Source organism: Mixophyes fleayi, chromosome 3 (genome assembly GCF_038048845.1).
Source record: "Mixophyes fleayi isolate aMixFle1 chromosome 3, aMixFle1.hap1, whole genome shotgun sequence".
Classification (NCBI taxonomy): domain Eukaryota; kingdom Metazoa; phylum Chordata; class Amphibia; order Anura; family Limnodynastidae; genus Mixophyes; species Mixophyes fleayi.
The window spans coordinates 67,644,752-67,664,849 of NC_134404.1; the positions used below are offsets into that span (position 1 = coordinate 67,644,752).

A 20,098-nucleotide genomic window follows, 5' to 3' on the forward strand; every position below is an offset into this window, starting at 1 on the left:
AGTGTAGAGACTTGGAAGAAGTATGGCAGATGTGTATATCTCTCAGCCACTGCACAAGCTATCTGTAAAGGATCATATGTGCAATCTTGTATTTTAGTTATATGGCATGGTTACCCTCTATTTGTTTGTGTAAGAATTGTATTACTTTGTTTGTAGTGTGTGTGATTAGTGGGATTTAATTCACAAAAGTGGTCACATGGCTATTTGAACCTATTTAAACAGCAGTCTAAGGCTGTTTAAGCCTGTGAAGATTCTTCTAAGTGAGGATCTTTACAAGTGTATTAACAAATTTAGTTAGTATAGTAAGAGATATACAAGAGATGAACAGGAGGTGAACCTTTTACCTGCAAACACTGCTACATGAAGACAACATTCCACAATCAGCCGTGAGCTCTGATATCCTCCACCACCTGCATTATCAACTGCCTGGACACTCCATGCTGATCTGTTTCTCACAGTTATTTTTGGCTGGTGCAGTTTTTAATATGACTTGTTGATTCCACTCTATGCTGACAAATCCCATCTTATTTCTGCTTCTCATCCAATTCCAACCCTCTCTCCCTGTCATGCCCCTTGCTTCATATCATACTCACCCTTGCAGTTGAGCAACCCCAACAATCTCATCCACATCTCTCCTCTTCCCTCTCCTCCTCTATCCTGTGGTCTCTGTAATGCCAGGTCAGTCTGTAACAAATTGACCTCTATTCATGATCTCTTTATCTCTAGATCCTTCAACCTGCTTGCCATCACAGAAACCTGGTTATCGCCTACTACTCTCTCTTTCGGGAGCTTGTCCTTCTCCCACACACCCAGACCTGAGGACCGGCAAGTTGGTGGCGTCGGCATACTTCTCTCTTCGTGCTGCTCTTTTTGAGTTTTTCCCCCTGAACCCTCCCTCTCTTTTTCCTCCTTTGAGGTACACTCTATCCGCCTATTCCACCCAGTCCACCTCCGTGTTGCTGTTATCTACTGTCCTCCTCAATTCCTTGATCACTTTGCCACCTGGCTCCCTCACTTTCTCTCCTCTAACCTTCACTCCCTCATCTTGGGGGACTTTAATATCCCTATAGAAAATCCCTCAGACCCTGCTGCCTCCAAACTTCTCTCCCTCTCCTCCTCCCTTGGTCTCTCTCAATGGACCTCCTCTCCCTCCCACCGCAGTGGCCACTCCCTTGATCTGTTTTTTTCACACCTCGGTACTGTCTCCGACCTCATTAATTCACCTTTTCCTCTCTCGTACCACCATCTCCTCTCTTTTAGCATCTCTCCACCCCTCTCACCATCCCCATCCCCCAATGTAACTCTCACCAGGCGTAATCTTGACACAGTTGATCCTACCACATTCTCCTCCTCCCTGGGCTCGCTCCTCTCCCCCATCACTACTCTTTCTTGCCCTGATGAGGCTGTCTCCTTTTACAATCACACTCTTGACTCTGTCGCCCCTGCTGTCACCATCAAGCTTCGTCGGTCCCTGCCTCAACCGTGGCACTCAAAACATACCCGCTATCTTCAAAAATGCTCCCGCAGCGCAGAACGGCTCTGGAGAAAGTCACGCACTCATGCTGACTTCCTCCACTTCAAGTTCATACTTGCATTTACAGTTTGTCCCTATCGCTCTCTAAACAATCCTTCTTTAAGGCTCTCATTTCTTCCCAACCCTAAAACCCCCGTCTGCTTTTTGCCACCTTCAACTCCCTCCTCTCCCCTCCCCTCTCTCACTCCCCCCACACTCTCTGCTGTCGACTTTGCTACCCACTTCTCCTCCAAGATTAAGTCAATACGTCATGAAATCTCCCAGCAGTCCCTTCTTAACTCACTCTCTCCCCGTGCCCTGTCCACTCTGTCCCCCTTCCCACCCTCCTCTGCGGCTGCTATCTCCTTTCTCACCTCCCCTCTTGCTAGCTCAACCTTCCTACTTTTCCTTCACTCCGTAATCTGCAGATGAAGTCCATACCCTTCACTCTTCCTCAACCCCCTTCACTTGCCCACAGAACCCAATCCCCTTCCACCTCCTCCGCTCCCTCTCTCGAGGCCTGCTCCCACCTTTTCCACCTCTTCAACCTATCCCTCTCCTCTGGAATCTTCCCCTCGTCTTTTAAACATGCTCTTGTTTCCCCCATACTCAAGAAACCATCCCTTGATCCCGCCTCTCTCTCTAATAACAGCCCTATTTCACTTCTTCCTTTTGACTCCAAACTCCTTGAACGGGTTGTCTACAACTGTCTCACCTCCATTCTCTCTTCTCACTCACTCCTTGATCCACTCAAATCCGGTTTTCGCCCCCTCCACTCCACTGAAACTGCCCTCACTAAGGTCACTAATGACCTTCTCCTCGGTAAATCCAAAACACACTTCTTATCCTTCTTGACCTCTCTGCTGCCTTTGATACTGTTGAACACGCACTCTTTTTGCAAACTCTCAATTCTATAGACTTCTGTTACACTGTCCTCTCCTGGTTTTCCTCTTACCTCACCAACTGCTCCTTCTCAGTCTCTACATATGACTTTACACCCCCCCCTCTTCCCTTACATGTTGGCATTCCCCAAGGTTCCATTCTTGGCCCCCTGCTTTTCTCCCTCTACACCTCCTCCCTTGGTGTCCTCATCCTCTTCTTTGGCCTCCAGTACCACCTCTATGCTGATGATACCCAAATTTATCTTTCATCCCCTGCCCTCTCCCCTTCCCTTCTGTCTTGTGTCTCCTGCTGTCTCTCGGCCATCTCATCTTAGATGTCTCAACGCTTCCTTAAACTCAATATTTCCAAGACTGAACTTATCGTCTCCCCCACTTCCAGGACTCTCCCACCTCCTCCCTCTCTTTCTGTTAATAACACTACCCTTGTTTCTGTCTCTCAAGTCAGATGCCTTGGGGTCATGCTTGATTCCTCCATCTCCTTCAAACCTCACATTCTGTCCCTCTCAAAATCCTGCTACTTCCACCTTCGAAATATATCCAAAATACACCCTTTTCTCACCATGGAAGCCATGAAAACCCTTGTTCACTCGCTTGTAAATTCTTGCCCTGACCACTGTAACCTCCTTCTCTCTGATCTACCTGATTCTCACCTTGACCCTCTTAAGTCTATCCTCAATGCGGCTGCCGTCTCATTTTCTCTCCCACCGGTCTCTCTGCAGTCTCCCTCCAACAATCACTACAATGACTCCCCGTGGCCTACAGAATAAAATTTAAACTCCTCACCCTCACCTTTAAAGCTCTTTATCAAGCCTCCCCTCCCTACATCTCCAATCTCATATCTACCGACACTCCTAGTCGCTCCCTCCCCTTTGCCTGTGACCGCCGCCTCATTGGTCACCACTTCCCACTCCAGTAATTTGCCCGGGCTGCTCCCCAGCTGTGGAACGATCTTTCACCTTCCATCAGGTTAGCATCTACTCTCAAAGGCTTCAAGCGAGCCCTTAAAACTCATTTCTTTATTGAAGTCTATCAGTTCTCCTCCTAACTCCCTTTTCCCGGCTCTTTCCCCCAGTTAGTACCACCCTATTTGTGTCTCCCCCTTTCCTTTAGATTGTAAGCTCTCAGGAGCAGGGCCCACCTTTATTGTATGCTGCTTCTACTATTCCACCACCCTCTGTACCTCAAAGCCTGCTTCCTTAGCTCTGTTTTCTTAAGTTGCAGCCTACTTCTCGCTGATTTCTAATTCCACTTTCACTTATTGTCCCAGAAATAATTTGATTTGCATTACCATGTTACCTGTGTGTGTGTGTGTGTGTGTATATATTTATATATTTTTGTTCTTCATATTTTGTTCTTTATGTATCATGTTGTGTCATGGGGCACTGTTTTCTGTATATATCATGTACGGCGCTGCAGACCCTTTGTGGTGCCTTATAATTTAAAGATAATAATAAAATTAGTGGCAAAAGATGATCAGTCTTGCTGCAGCGTTTGAGACGCATTTAAGTGGAGATAGATGGCTTGTGGGAATGCCAGATAGGAGAAGACTTCAGGAGTTATAGTGGAAAACAGATGAGTTTTGGTAGCATCTTGGGTAAGAAAGGGCGTATCCTGGCAATATTTATAAGTGGAATGACAAGACTGGGAGAGAAACTGGATGTGAGAAATAAAGCAGAGGGCGGAGTCAAGTGTTAGATCAAGGACACAGGCTTCAGAGACTGAGGAAATTGTGGTGTTATTGAAGGTGATGGGAATTTGAGGGGAGAAGATAAGCTAAGTGAGTTAAACAATTGTACTCAAGTTACTTAGGTACTTTGGAGACAAATGGAAGAGTGAAATTGGGTGGTAGTTGGAGAGAGAGGTTGAATCGTGAGATTTTATTTTTAGGATTGAGATGAGCGCATGTTTAAAGGAGGATGGAAATGTGCCAGTGGAAAGAGACAGGTTGAAGATGAGAGCTAGAGTTGGCCATGCAGAGGGGAGAGGGAGTTGGGAAGCTGAGCGGGAATAGGGTCGAAAGTACTTTGTCTTTGGTTATTAGGGAGAACTATTCTTTGTATGTTGCTTACCCTGACCCTGGTTTGTGACTCCAACAATTCTGATGGCCATCTACCCTGATTTTCGGATTGTTTCTGACTGTTCTTGCCATTTATATTACTGGCCTCTTGTTTGTTTACCTGATAGTTTCCTTGTCTCTGCATTGGGCTCTAAACTCTACTATTTTGTTTGTATGCACCAGCCCTGAATATAAACCTGTACTATTGCACACAAGACCTGGGGGCAACTGAGTACCAGCAAATAGCGTTTAGTGGGAAGTAGAGGTTGCTATAGGTGAAGACCAGACACAGTTTTATTGGTTGATCTGTAAAGCTGGTGGCGTGCATTACATTATAACAGGCCATATTTTATGGAGATTAGCTATGCTCAGGTATTGACAAACCAACTGCAGGTCCTGACCCAGCTGGTACAGAATTTATCAATTAAGGTTATGACTCAGAAGGATTTATCCAACGGGCTTTAGGGTGCTGCCTCTGGGGTCCTAGAACATAAAGTGCACCTGTCTGCTTTACTGGTGACCGAAAACCTTTAAAAAATATTGCAGATTCTGATTCCCAATCTTGGACATTTAGTCTAGAGTCCCACCACTGTGCATCTAATTTGGTGGACTCCTTATTTTTTGAGCAGCTAGGGCTATTATATGATGACCCTCAGCAGAAATCTCCATATATGTTATAGTATTCAGCTCCAGATAGTTTGGGGACTGAGAGTGTGGCTGAAGGAGGTACCTCCATGAGAGAGAGAGTTGCACGTGATGTAGTGTCAAGGGAAATAGGGCAGGTTTCTGTAATTACAAGGCAGTTGTGGGATTTCGAAGTTAATAGATCATAGATAAATGCAAGTTTGTTACAAACAGATCTACTTTTTCAAAGTTCATAGGAAAAGGGGAGGGAGAGTACTGAAGATATGCATAAGGTTGGAGGGATTGGAGGTACAGGGTGGATGCACAGTTTTGGAGTGGCAAGAGGTTTGTTTCCGCATATGCAGGCCAGTGATTATGAAAGGTGTAGACTAGCGAGGAGGAAAGTAGTGAATGGGGGAATAATAATAGGGGAGGAAGAAATAGGATGCTGGAGAGAGAAGAGTAGTTTGGAGAGAAGTGTAGTGAAAGTGAATTATAACCAGCACCTCTTATTTACTTGTTGTGCTACTCATTCTCTTAATTTATGTGAACAACTACATTTTAGTCTGTAATTTGAGTTTTAGGAACTGATGCAGAGTTGGCTGCAAATACTTCCCAAATGGCAGGTGCAAATTGCATTTAATAAAACAGCCACAATTACAGGCATATGCAAAGCTGCTAGATACATGCGGGTCTGCACTAGTAGCATATGCAGCCAGTTTACACCAGGCATACGACACATAAACTTATATGAAGGCTTATAACCATTTGTTTTATTTGCAAAATACGTATTCGCTATTAGGCATCAATATGATTTCCAAACCTCTTTAAATACAAGAGAAACAACTTTCCCTACTTACTCACAGGAAATCATAATATATGTACGTGCAACAAAGAAAGTACCTATCAGCATCAGCGGTTCGTTTGCAAAACAGCCAATCACAAATGGTTCACTATTGCTGGCAGCCGTCATCATCATCATCATCCTCTATTTGCATCTGCCCTTGACCACCCGCAAATAATATGGCTTGGACAGATGTCTGTGTCCCCATATACATCTGTTCATAATTGTGCGAATATGCTCTTACTGTACTTGGCCTATGTTAGAAGTTCCCTCCCGTCCCAGTCTTTCCTCTCCAGCGGGTGTAAGTGAAAGATTTACGCAAATCTGCATAGGCACATATGATTGCATTCAATTTTATGGGCATTTGTAGAGCAGTTTCATGCAAGATATGTTTGGGGTTGTAGTCAGGCCCAATGTCTTTTACTTTATCCCTGTAATACGCTACACATTAGTCTTTATGACATTGCCCTTATCACCTTGTGGATCTTTCACTCAGCTGAAGAAAGCTGCTGGCGTCCTCTGGGTTTTCCTCCTCGTTTACAAGCTGCGACCAGCTACCTGTGCTATCCTCACTGCTGCTCAGGGGAGTAGGGAGCTCAGGCCTTGGCGTCCCCTTTGGAAAGCTCCTAGTTACCTGCTTTGCTTGGGATGACCTGGTTAAAATAAACTGCATGTTAATGGTGCAACAAACTGCAGTGCAATTCAGAGAAGTTTACTCATTATTTAATCAAACAAAGCTTGGTAACAAGAATATGTCCAATGGTGGCTTACTGGATAAAAGTATATTATCCAGTAGCAACATACTGTAGCTTATTATGTGCACTGACTAAACAATAACATTGAAAAATTTTCTGGAAACTAAAGCTTAAATCACCTGGGACAAGTAATCGTGTAGGTCCTTGTTGAACCACAAGGAAATGCAGTTCCATGGCACATTTTTAATGTACAACTGTGCCTGCCAACATTAACAAAAATCAATTTAGCCTGCATTTCGGAACAGGTCCAGTGGGTGGTCCCTGGGCAGGCCATCTGTGAGCGGTGCATGTAGAGGTGGTGAGATGCCGTCTTCTTCTCTTGGGAGAGTGGCACCATGCTGTGACATCGCAGTCTGGAGCTGCACTCCCAGCCCCTTAACAATATGGAAGAGTAGCAGTCAGCAGCTTCACAGAATCTGTTGATGACTGCCCCTCCATGTCAGCGGCTGGTGCATAGTTAGGGGCCCTGCACTGGCAATAATGCCAATAATTGAGTGGAATTATGTCAATGATTTAGTGATTTAGTTGCCATTCTAAATGCTGGTGCCTTAGGCATCTACCTAGGATTGACTATTGGTAATGTAAGCCCTGCTTCTGAGCCACCAGGTCATAACCCGAAACATTCAAATTACACCTCCAAATCATAATACTCAGATCCTAAATCTTTAAGCCCTGCCTCCAGACAAGTACATTGGAACTGTCCTGCTAAAATATGGATAATTGGCGATGTAGTCACGTCTGCACCTATTTTACCACACTAGGGGCCTGATTCATTAAAGATCTTAAATTAAGAAGTTTCTTATTTAAGTCTCCTGGACAAAACCATGTTACAATGCAAGGGGTGCAAATTAGTTTTCTGTTTTGCACATAAGTTAAATACTGACTGATTTTTCATGTAGCACACAAATATCAACTTTAAATTTCAGTGTACAAATAAGCTATCAAGTATTTGTGTGCTACATGAAAAAACAGTCAGTATTTAACTTATGTGCAAAACAGAAAACTAGTTTGCACCCCTTGCATTGCAACATGCTTTTGTTCAGGAGATTTAAATAAGAAACTTCTTAATTTAAGATCCTTAATTAATCAGGCCCTAGTTATGTAAAGGTCAGATGCCGATTTGATATTTCTAGGCAAGGTTAATAATTATTTTATTTTTCTAAATAGCCCTGTTTGAAACCAGAATTATATCTTCTCTTTATGCATGGGCGCCAAAGACTACATGAAGCTATCTATATATTGAAAGGTTTTTTTCATGCTTAATGTGTATAAAGAACAATAGCTAAAAGTGTATTTAAAAACAATGTGATCCAATAGCACTTGACAATTGTTGGAGGTTTATGATGCAACATACTCTCCTCACCATATAAAGAGGTTCATAAATTTCTATTAGAACGTAATAAATTGTGAGGAAATTGCTTTATAGAAAGAGTCCCATGTTTATTTTTCTTTAATAACTGGTGAGTGTCAACCTTAAAGTTGCAAATTTAAATTGAAAATGTGGATATGATTATGGGGAGGAAGGAGATAAAATCAGGATTGATATATGGGGCTAGGACAATAATTACATGGTTGGCTAGTGCCATTGTGTTAAGGGATCACACACTGCGGTTATAGCCTGCATACACATAACTATAAATTTGCTGTGTAAGTGTAATTTCACAATCACTCTATTAAGCTGCACGCTTGAGAATAATTTAAGTGGTATTAGTAATGTGAAAATTTTTTGTAGTTAAACTGTGAGGCAAACATGGGATTTCAGATGGGGGATTACAAATGTAATAAGTGTAATAAAATGGGACTATCACAGGAAAGAACACAATACTTTCATAGCGTTCTGGTTTGGAAGACACACTCCATACAGAATGTATTCTGGAAATATGGACGATACTGTTCAAATGGGCATCTCTACTTATATCTGTGATTTAAATTTCTATCATTAATGTTACTGCTAGGGAACCCAACAAATCATCAAACAGTCATATATATAATTAGAGATCAATAATTCAAATCTCTCTTCTAGATTAGAGTAGATAAACCAAACTTTGATATTTTCGTAATAATGCCTGGTAATACTAGAGTCAAAAATAAGACTACAAAAGCAGCACTAGAATTGTGGACTGAGGTTGAATAATCTACTGTAATGAACATATTTTTATCCTAGTATATCATATATAACACTAGTACCTGACATGTGTGATGCTTCGCTCTCCAATTTGTTTTGAAATGTCATCAAGAAAGGTGATCTCTAGAATATTTCCTTGGTCCTCTCCCTCTGTCTCTTCCCTTTGCTCTGTTTCAATCTGTATTAGAGGTACTTCCATATGTCCGGTGGAGGAACCAGGCTGGTGAACAGATGTAGAGTTTGTGACCATTAATGTGTCTTGATTGTCTAAAAGTTTGCACTGGCTCTGTGAAATATTGTTATTGTTATAATTAAAGCTTCCCTTATTTGTGCTCTCAAGTGAATCTTGGTATTGGACTATAAGAGATTTTCTACTCTGAACGCTATCCACAGCCAGCTTGTTAGCGTAACTGTCAACGTGTGCAGGTGAACCGTTCGGTGAAGATTCTGCATCTACGCTATCAGTTCTCTCCACTATGATTTTATTCTTCCGCATCAGTGCCTCAATGGAACTGGACCAGGTCTCATATATTAGCATATCCGTAGCTTGGTCAGTCTGGCACCTTTGGTATAGGCAGGAGTCTGACTTGCAGAGGTTTGTGGAAGACATAGCACTTACAGGTTGAATGTTGAGGAAATCTCGAGAGCCACTCCTTGCAAATCCATCCAGAGAGTTTGCTTTGACCGGAGTATTTACAGTCAAACGTGCACTGGATGATCTGTTACAGGGCATGGATGATTGGCGGAAGCAGAAAGGGGTGCGCGGTGAGGGAGGCATTAACTTGCTTGTCCATTCTGCAGTATTTCTGCTGGAATAAGTATCCTTATTTTCCTTGTCTATTTCCTTTAACATATACCGATAGAACTCTTCAGTTATACTCTCAGTGCTAGACTGCTTGGAAAGGCAGCTGGGTCTCACATTCAAGTGACTGTTTCTCCTAGAAATCTGCTGTAATGCAGAGTTTAGAATAGTATTTGCATTTCTCCCAGCATAATAGTCTAACAATAGTTCAAATTCTCTTCCCTCATTTTCCATTTGATTCACTATAAACCTAGAAAATTCATCAGTGATGCTTTCACAGCTAGACTGTTTGGACACTGAGCTGGTCCTGCTGAATGGTTGTCCTAGCAGGTATCCGGGACCAAGCGTGTTGACAAGACTTTTGGCATCTAAATCTTCCTCTGGGATGCTCTCATAACTGGATGCTTTGCCTCTGATCCACCTGTCACAGTGTAGTCGGTTCCGTGACACGTTTTGTCCCTGCCACAAAGAATCTGCCACGGATGACTCTGTTAGATTCATTATTTTGGAGGCCACTTCATTGGCAAATGCATTAACAGAGTCTGGAGCATCTTCAAGGTTGATTGACTCATCCACTACTCGGTTCATCAGCCGTTCTTTAAGCTCTGGGTGCTCATCTGTCTTCTTTTTTATTTCACTGAGGCGCGGTGGCCTGTGCCTTCTAACAACTGACCCCCCTGAGGATGTTTCTTTTTTCCTTTTCACTGTCCTGCAAGGGGTCAGCAAGCATTCGCTCCCGTTTGCCCATGCACAAAACCATGGTTGCTTTCCATTGGAGTTCTCCAAACATATAGCAGCTATTTCAGTGGCCATAGAAACAACAGTTTCGGCCAAATCATCTGCAAAGTCTGTTAGGCAGTAATTACTGATGGGATGTTTCTGTGGAAGAACAGCCTGAGTGGAATGCAACTTGTAACTACTCCCCAATGGTGAACTCAAGGTGAATTCTTTGGATATGTTAAGCTCACAGCTGAGCTTTTCGTGACTTCCTGAAATCATACCTCCTTCTATGGATCCTTTGTCTAGCACATAATATCTGCACTCATCTTCTAAGGCAGTACTTTCCCTTGCTGAGAAGGCTCTGTGCTCATTGTGGTGGCGTTTGTAACGTTCCCTTTTCAGGCACTGCTTACTGCAAGCAGCTTTTGTCACTGCTGGGACTAAATTGCCTTCTGTTGCTTCATTTTGCGATAGTTTGTGTGAAATTGGTTCAGGCTTTTGCTCAGTGTACAAATTAGTTAACTGGCTTTCATTACTCTGACCAGAGGACTTGTGAATTATAGACAAATCAGCAAAATCATCAACTGGACTGTCTCCTTTCTCTGAATCTACAGATTTAGGATTGTCAGCTACAAAATCAGAGGGCAAGTCTCCACTTTGCACAAGATCACTCATCTTCTTACAAGTGAAATACATCACATTGAAGAGAAGCTCGGTAGTCGTGGACACAAAATCACTTGGTGTACTGGAACAATGCTGGCCCTCAACACCCTGCAGCCTTTGTATGGCATCCTCAGCTGAATGTCTCAGGATTGTATCTGATAAGTTATGAGCTAGGTCATCATTAACAACGTCACCCACATGGGCCAACTTACAAGAGCTTACACTGCTCATGATTTTTTCATTCATAGACTCAATAAATTCTTCTAAGTTCCTGTATTTGCACGGACTGGTCAACATTACAGCTGCTTCTTTCAGCAGTGCTTTTGCAATGTTGTCTTTGAGTTTTTCCATGCTACTTCCCAATGCGATGCTGCAGTGTAAAGCCACAGCTGTTGAAGCATCCGCTGCTACCAAAAGTCCATTGGATGGGGCAGGATAGCGTCCTTGCGTTTGTTCACTAAGGCCGCAAACAGCTACTGCACTTGCCACCCGAGTCATTCCACACAAAGCAGATGGCACTGAAAATTCTGCCTCCACCACAACACCTGGAAATCCCACCATGTCTTTGATGTGCTCCTCAGCAATGTCTTTCTCTTCTGAAACCATGTTTTCAACGTGTCCCACTTTAATTTGCTCTGAAGGCTGAGAATTGGAGATTGTGCCTATTACTGATGCTGCGCACGCTAAAGCTACTTCTAACGTACTTTGTTTGAAACCAGAAGATGCGTCCTCTTCTTTCCAATGGTCAGAAACATTTGCAGGGTTCTCCTGCTCAGGCCAGTGAGACTCATCAACCCACTCTGTTGGGCTGTCACAGCTGTCTGGACTCTGAACTATTACAATTTTTGGTAGTTCATTCCATAAGCGGGATGTTGCAGGAGAACCTTCTTTGCAAATTACTCCAGAGTCACTAGCTGAGATAGAGACAGCTGCCTCTTTGGTGAAAGAGTTGTCAGACTGTGACAGTCTAATAAATGCATCCTGCAGCACACACTCAGCCAAATTTGTTGCATACTGGCCTGTGGTCGCGGGGTCTTCAAAAGAGTCTGTAAAGTCGTCCACCTCACACATTTTGGCAGGCAGGATATGACTTTCCCCAGCCTGATCTCCATGTATTTCACTCCTACACAATTTGCCAGAGCATATTTTCCTCCCAATTTTACACTTAATATTTTCATCAAGGGTTTCCCCCACCAGAGAAGGTCTCCTCGCTTTAGAGCTTCTCTCCGAGTCTGCCCAGTTCTCAATGTATACAATAGGTTCCTCTTTTTTAATATTAATCCCTACACTTCTTTTGTTCTGAGAGCTTTCAGTTCCTTTTCTTTTAACTTTCTTAATCTCATCAGGAGGCTCTGAAATTAAAGGTTAAGAAAAGTGGGTCACAACTTGTTTATACATGTATATTACTCTTAGCGAATAATTCATTTATAGAGACAGCCCTGATTCTGACATTCACTATCTGTCTTCCTACAAGAATCCAAATTCAGAAGATTATTTTTGGGCAAGGTGCAGCTACACTATAACACTGTGATACCTGATCATTTTATGTTTCATTTCAGCATTTGATCTTAGATTTATGAGAATCTCAACTCCAGAATCATCAATAATATAAATCAAACATTAAAGGAATACTGGAATTTACTTATGAAGTATGAAATGAACTACAAAGTTTGGGACTCAATGAAAGGTGTTTGAACTTTATTTCAGGTATATTTGCCCTATAGAACATTCCAGACTCAAATCATGAAGAGCAGAACTGTAGCTACTTCAAGACCAAACACATTTCTGCATTTTTATGATGCACTGGAGCCATAGAGATGACTTTCTACTAGTTTACCAAAGCCAGCTTTAGATTGCTTCAAGTTGTTCTTATCATCAAGTTCCACTCTCGGGAAAACTAGTTCACCTATGTCACAGTCCACCCTTCGACCACTTTACACAGCCCCATTCATTAAATTAAACTTTTCCCTTTTACTCCTAAAATACTACTTGGTTTTAAGTTTTAAATGAATCATGAGAGTTATTGGACATCGTCTGTCTTTATGCCATGTGGCAGTTTTGTGTGCTTGAAGCTTTTTTTTAATATTGTGCAAAGTGTGCCTAGAAATATGTGCAACTGGGAAGTGCAAAATGTGGCCATACTAAAAGTAGAGGTTGACACACGGTTCAAGGATTTTTGTGTAATGGAAATGGGAGCCCGACTGCAAAGGAAGGAAAATTAAAAGGAGCACAACTTTGCCTCAATTTAATAACCCAGCTTCACAAAACAGAATCTTGTTTTTTTTATGGGTCCTCAAAATTAGGCTTAGCAAGGAATGACCTCACTCCCCGCAGCTGCTCTGATTGGCTAGAACCTCACACACAGTATGGAAACACACCCCTGAGGGAATTAGCCTCTAATTAAATTAAATTGGCTCCAGTGAGGGTGTGTTTATCTAGAGCTACTGGGAAATTGGAAAAGTCCACTGGGGTAGTGATTGATGTCACTTAAACATACATTCTCTTTATGGCTGTATGTATGTTGGCCCTGTATAAATAAAGAATAATAATAATAAAGACAACCTGGTTATTTATAGCTATGTTTTGTCCTTAATGACTGCTGTGCACCATATCCATAAAACACATTAAAAACTAAGTTTACACGGAAGAGAGGATCGTATTTTGCAATTTCAAGTACTGGCAGATACTTCATAGACAATTAATAACAAAACATAATTAAGTTTTTAATGCAATGGATATTCAGACCATTTAAGACAATGGCTATGCTCTTGCTATTGTGATTGGGGAACACAGAATTAAAAGAGAACATATATAAACAACAAACAAAACATACCCCCCCCAATAAAAAAAAACCCAAAACAAAGCAACAACTCGGCAATCAAATGGGAACACTAGATTGATGAATCAAGTCAAGAAACATTAATATATTTCATTATCATTTCATTATCATTATTCATTAAATGTCTGTACTGTGTTCACTTCCAGTCTGAAGAGTACTTGCCTCCCTTACAGTTCTCCTCCTCACTATTCTCTTCTAGCTGTTCGGAGGCAGTCAGGAAATCCTCCTCTATGGATGAAACGGAGCAGTTGGTGTCATCCTCGGTTCGGAGCGGGCTTGTATCAGGTTGCAGGTGATTCTCTTGTGCCAGCTCCAGACCCAGTAGAAACTTGTTTAGTTCCAAGAGAATATAATTTGAGTAGTTTTTCCCCATTCTCCCCCGTTGCAACAGACAGATCTCGTTTGGCCACATGACCTAATAGAGAGCAGTACAACCCGGTGTCACTTAAGACATAGTCTTACAAAACATAGACCCAGTCATTATAATAGGAAACTCTTGTTAATTAGATATCTAATTTGTTTTAGATATAATTAGGTGGTTCCACTATTAGTCATCTGTGTATTGCAGCCAAGTGAGTATAATTCACTGAATCAATAGTCGGGAAATATAAATAGCAGGAAACCGGTGGTAAAGCAATTGTTTGAATGTTTGCTAAGACACTATGAAACACCTCAGAATGGGAATGATGAAAACTAAAATGCTGATTAAATATAACTTAAAACATAGACAATGCTGGCAGGTAAGAACCAAAGGGAACCTCTATTCTGCCCAAATTCTATCCCTGAGAATGCTAAACCCTAATTAATCCTTAGCCTTTTTCCAGTTGTAGGATAGCATTATGTCTAATCCCCTACTGTATTAGCCTCTACCACCTCTGTTGAGACACTATTCCCCCTACCCACTACCTTTTTGGTAAAGTAATTGTTCCTCTTATTCTAATATTTTACTGTCTCTGCTGAATGCTTTCCTTCTGTACCTTGTAAAAACTATTGACATATAGATGGAAGCTTCTATCATATCCTCTTTTCCCTTTTATATTCCAAGCTATACATATTTAGGTCCCTTAGGGTATCCTGGTAAGATTTTTTTGTTTTTAAAAGGTTTATTATTGAGTTTTTTCAAAATGAGATACAGCTAGCCAGAAAACATATTATTCAGTGGATGAGGTGGGGAGGGGTAATGAGGATAAGGGAAAAATAGGGTGATCCAATAGGAAAGGGAGGATCAATATAAATAATAGAGATTTGCACGTGTGTGCATGCTGCCACTTGTAGTGCCACAAGTATGTACTTTAAATGATGTCTTCATCTGGAAATATTAAGAGTTGCCACATCAGAAAAAAATCATTATTGCCCACTGTTAATGAAATAATATACCACTATAATATAATAAAATAAAAAAAAGTTTCCCTTACATATAATCAATAATGAAATTTGGCCCACTAATTTATTCATAAAATGATTTGGCCCCCGTAAGATAATTTATAGTAATTTTTGGCCCTCTAAACAAGAAATAATCATTACCCTCAAAATTAAAACTTGTATTCTGCCTCCTGTTTTGTTAACATTGGGCAGCAGTGGAAAGCTGATGTGTTTGCTAATCACCCCTGTCCAAAGCAGCGTGTTGATTCTGGCGATTTTCACAGCAAGATTGCTAAATTTGGAAAATCGCAGCTTTGTGCATATGGCGAATTGTATTTTTAGAATGGCCAAAAGTAGGAACCCAATTTCTAGCATGTCAATTTTGGTTACAAAACGTTACTGGCGATTTACTATCAACTTGCTTTTTCATACATAGGTGGGTTCAAACTCGCCCGTGAAAAATTGCAGGCAAATTACAGCTTGATACATTTTTCCACTAGTGTCTATAGACAAATAAACATAGGGGTATATTTACTAAACTGTGGGTTTGAAAAAGTTGAGATGTTGCCTATAGCAGATTCTAGCTATCATATATTTAGTACATTCTACAAAATGACAGCTAGAATCTGATTGGTTGCTATAGGCAACACCTAATCTTTTTCAAAGCTCAAGTTTAGTAAATATAGCCCATAGTGTTTTTATCAAGGAGATACACAAGTGTCTATGAGGTAGAGGACATTGGAGAGATACACAAGAGACAAGGAATGGTAGAGGAGCAGTGCAAATCACAGGAGACAAGGGAAAACAGATATAAGGAAGACAGCTGAGAGACATGGGGGACAGGCATGAGAGAAACAGAAAAGTGATAATGGGAGAGCCCCCATAATGATAGATAACACAGTTGAAACATCAGTGGATAAATTACATGTGATATATGAGCTGTTGGTCTCTGTATTAGGTATTATTCGGGGTGATCATATTTGTGGTTGTTCCTCATTCATATTGTCTCTTAGCTTAGCAACAATGTACACAAATGTATATTATACAGACAAGTAGTAAGAATAAAGTTATAATGTACACATATCAACAAGTAATACTGTGTCTGTGCATATGTATCTACACGCAGTGTCGGACTGGGGCATGAAGGGCCCACCGGGGGACTGCAACGCTAGGGGCCCACCAGAGGGGGTGTGGCCAGCCATCATAGAGGCGAGACCAGACACTGAAGGGAGAGTGGTCAGCCCACGAAGGACAGCTAGCACCATAGTGTAGTATATAAAGAATGTAGTGTGCTCATCCTTCTCTTTTAAAATGACAGGCTGACTGCGCACTTAGTTACTAACCTGCTCATGCTCCTCTGGGCGGTTGGATATCCGGAACTCCTACTCTCATCTGCCCTGCTCAAAGTGAAAAACACACTACCGCGCAGGTTCAGAGAGCCCAGACGCGACTCTCTGCACCTGTGTGGTAGTGTGTTTAACGGGAGTGTTTGGCAAAAACGGGGAGGGGGGGGGAGGAGTTGCGCTCTACCCCTACTGTTGCAAGAGCAGCATTAACACAGGTTATCCCTCTCTACGAACTAATAATATACTGAAAGTTAAGCGCTCATTGACTTATGTATTATTCCAAGTGTAATGCTAATAATAAAATTTGTATTCTTTTATCTTGAATACAATTCGTATTTTTCTAGATCTTGTATTAGGCTGTGAGCAAGAGGCTCGGTTCAATTAGTGGGATAACATTTAATGTTAGTTTTATCACAATTTATTGAATCCTGGTTAAAATACATAAAAATACATTAATATAGACAAATAAAATACTCCAATTAAACCACAGTATTTATATTATGAGGCATTGAATTCTATATACATACATATGGTATGGCATCAATTGAACATACATAAAAAATCAGACAAACCTAGGTATATATACCTGGACTAGTTTAGCTACTGGGAGGCAAATGGCAGTGGGTATAAATGCTGCATTGATCCAGATATAACACAGTCACTGATATCTCAATAAAATAATGTTCATAGCATACAAGTCCAGTAGATGGGAATTGGTATTTCTTTAAGTCTCTGCTAGTGCAATATAAATATTCAGATCACTGTCCACATATATCAGATGGTTATTGCTGCGATGCTTTCAAATTTAACTTTGTTTACTTGCAGTTTCGATGTATATAGAGATGGTGGCCGGGTACCCAGTGTGCTGAAATCAGAGGATGTTTCTCGTGGTCCGTGCTTGTTACTGTTGGAGAGGAAGGTGCCTGCGTTCCACTGTGGAACGCATCTGTCCCTTCCTGTTCTCGCATATGTCCAAAAGATGAATTGTATGCAAGTCGGGAGTCAGCTGTTTTCTTAGCTCCTCCCTAACAATGGAGGGGGCGTGGCTATAATGTGGAGGGGCCTACCGGTGGATAGTCCTGCTGCCCTGCAGGCCAGTCCGAGCCTGTCTACACGTATTTACATAAACTAAGATATTTACACGCAATGTATTTCAATAGAGGTAAATGTTTTCCTACATCTCCTAGTTAGATATGATAAGTTGATCAGTTTCAATAACAAATAATGCACATTGCGATTTTGCTGATGCTTCTTCTTGTGTACTCTTTACCTTAGCAGTCTAATGGCCCTAGTGTAAACATGCTTAGGATATAAATACAATGCTCTACTTTACAGGTAGATTAATAGGAAGGAAACACAACGTACTGGTATTTAGTGGAAGCTATTTAGGGAATGTATTTCTGTTTGATGTGATGGCTTTTGAGCACAATGGGACATATAAGTGGGCTGTAATGGCCTGTTTCTGGCATTAAAAATAATATAAATAATGCTGAGTAATGATGGGAAATTGTAGAGTGTGCAGAATAGATTCCGCTGGAACGGAACAAGATAAATTATTGGATCTTACTGACATGTTTGTGGCAGATAAAAATATACCCACGGATTGCTGAACACATCACAGTACAGGCAGGGAATTCGTGTTGCTATATGTGTGCAGTAGAATGGATAAAAGACAGATCTGGTTTTAACTCATTGTCTTCCACAGTAGTACAGAGTCCAACTATGCATATCATACTGCTTATGTCCAAAACATAGATAATGTAATGATTGACTGCTGTATGACAACTCTCTTTACAGTGTAACTTGCTTGAGAGAACTGCCATTTCTTCTTGTTACTTTGAAATGGATTTTCCTCTAAATTCTGCGCTTCTTCCTCCTCTGTAACATACAATCTTATTGTGTCACAGGTGTTATGCAAACAAATGATAAATACATACAAATCACCAAGATGTGATGATTGCATTACTCTCTGGGTGCAGTAAAGTACTGTTTGAAAGAAAAAAAAATCCTAAAAATGTCTCAATTGTCTTCCTAAGATTTTTCAAATGACCTCTTAACTGTTTTTTTTATCTGTCAGTGAAGTTAAAGTACACCTGAAAATCTCATAAAAACAACTATCTTAGTTTCAAATTGAAACTTATATATTATAAAATAAAATAAAAAATAAAAAAGGATATTCCCTGGCCTGTATAAAAGCATGTTCTGCTGGAGAGACTGGAAGACTCCCGGATTTTTGGGAGATATGCTGGACTCCGGGCGCAGCAGGCAATGCTCTGACCTGGTATGTAAAGTAGGTTAGGATCTATTAAAGTACTCATTGTGCAGCCTTCTGCTTTTATATGGTCACAGTTCACAGTACTCAGAAATATTATACAATGCACAAGGTGGAAATTTATGACATACCAACATATGCACTAAGGGTATTTGGAGCATTGATTTATTCAGTGCTGAAATGCCCTCTAATAAATCAATGGGCATTTTCTGGCTTCAAACCCCTCGCTGGTGGAGATATAGCCTATGCAATGTGAAGTCTATTTAACAGCTGTACTTGTATCACCGTTCTGGTATCGCAATCTCAGGCATTGGCCCTGCTAACCAGGGCATATGGTGTGCTGAACTTGCCAACTTTTGGATGGCCCCACCTACAGTTGTTCTGGTTCTGCCTACACGAGGCCTCTTTCAGAGGTGTTTCCAGACTCACTTTAAGTTCCTTATCCACCCCAGGTGCGGCTAGTCTTGGAAAGTACAGCATTCCAGAGATACTATGGTGGGGAACACAGCCTTATTTTATGTAAACCGACTTCTGAATTTTACACCTACCTGTTGGGTCCCAGTTGTCGGCCCACATTTCCTGTTTGTTAATCCACTCAGCAGCATAATCTCGTTCTCTCTCAGCTCCTGTGACCTTACTGAATTTATCAGTTTTTGTAGATCTGGAGACACTTTGTCCAGTTTCTAAAATATGAAACAATTGTTTTAATCATACATAATACATAATAATTATAAATATGACTATAAATATGACCCTTGGTTTGTCTTGTAGCTGTGGTTTAATCAGATCAGGTTTAATCAGATCAGGTATGTTTCGCTGCTAAGTCGAAACATACCTACGGTTTCTTCCCCTGGACCTGGTTATTATTCTTTGTGTGTTGACAAATGCATAGTATTATGTCTCTTGTTCACTATGCTGGGATATGTGACATTATCTGACTATTTCTGTATAAATACCTCCCAATATGTTACCTCTTATTTGCCTTCTGATTTTGGTGGAGCTGTCCTCATGTACAGACTCTGAAAGCAGTGGGACAACTTTTGAGTGGTTTGGGCCAGATGTGCATTGTTTTAGGCTAGAGATGCCCGAACCGGCTGCGAATAATTTCTCAAACCTGTTTGTCGGATCATACAAAAAAATAAAAATTTTCCCCACAATTTAAAACGTTATTACTAAATTCTAAAAATGTCAAATTTAATTCCAGAAAGTTTAATATGTTCAAAATGTGTGGACCTGCTCAAGCATGTGCTTGAGCTTAAATTGATCGCTTTTAAC

General features: G+C 41.1%; 1 protein-coding gene across 4 annotated transcripts in view; it reads right to left on the minus strand.

Annotated features, from left to right (window-relative positions):
• Positions 1-20,098, minus strand: part of SPHKAP (SPHK1 interactor, AKAP domain containing) — a 184,020-nt gene that overhangs the window by 12,810 nt on the left and 151,112 nt on the right. For all 4 annotated transcript variants that reach the window (XM_075201668.1, XM_075201667.1, XM_075201669.1 and 1 more), the window contains 4 exons: positions 19,372-19,506; positions 14,006-14,258; positions 8,882-12,356; positions 6,416-6,592 (listed from right to left, as the gene is read on the minus strand). In XM_075201668.1, the coding sequence (XP_075057769.1) occupies positions 6,416-6,592; positions 8,882-12,356; positions 14,006-14,258; positions 19,372-19,506 (4,040 nt within the window). The remainder of the gene's footprint in view (positions 1-6,415; positions 6,593-8,881; positions 12,357-14,005; positions 14,259-19,371; positions 19,507-20,098) is intronic.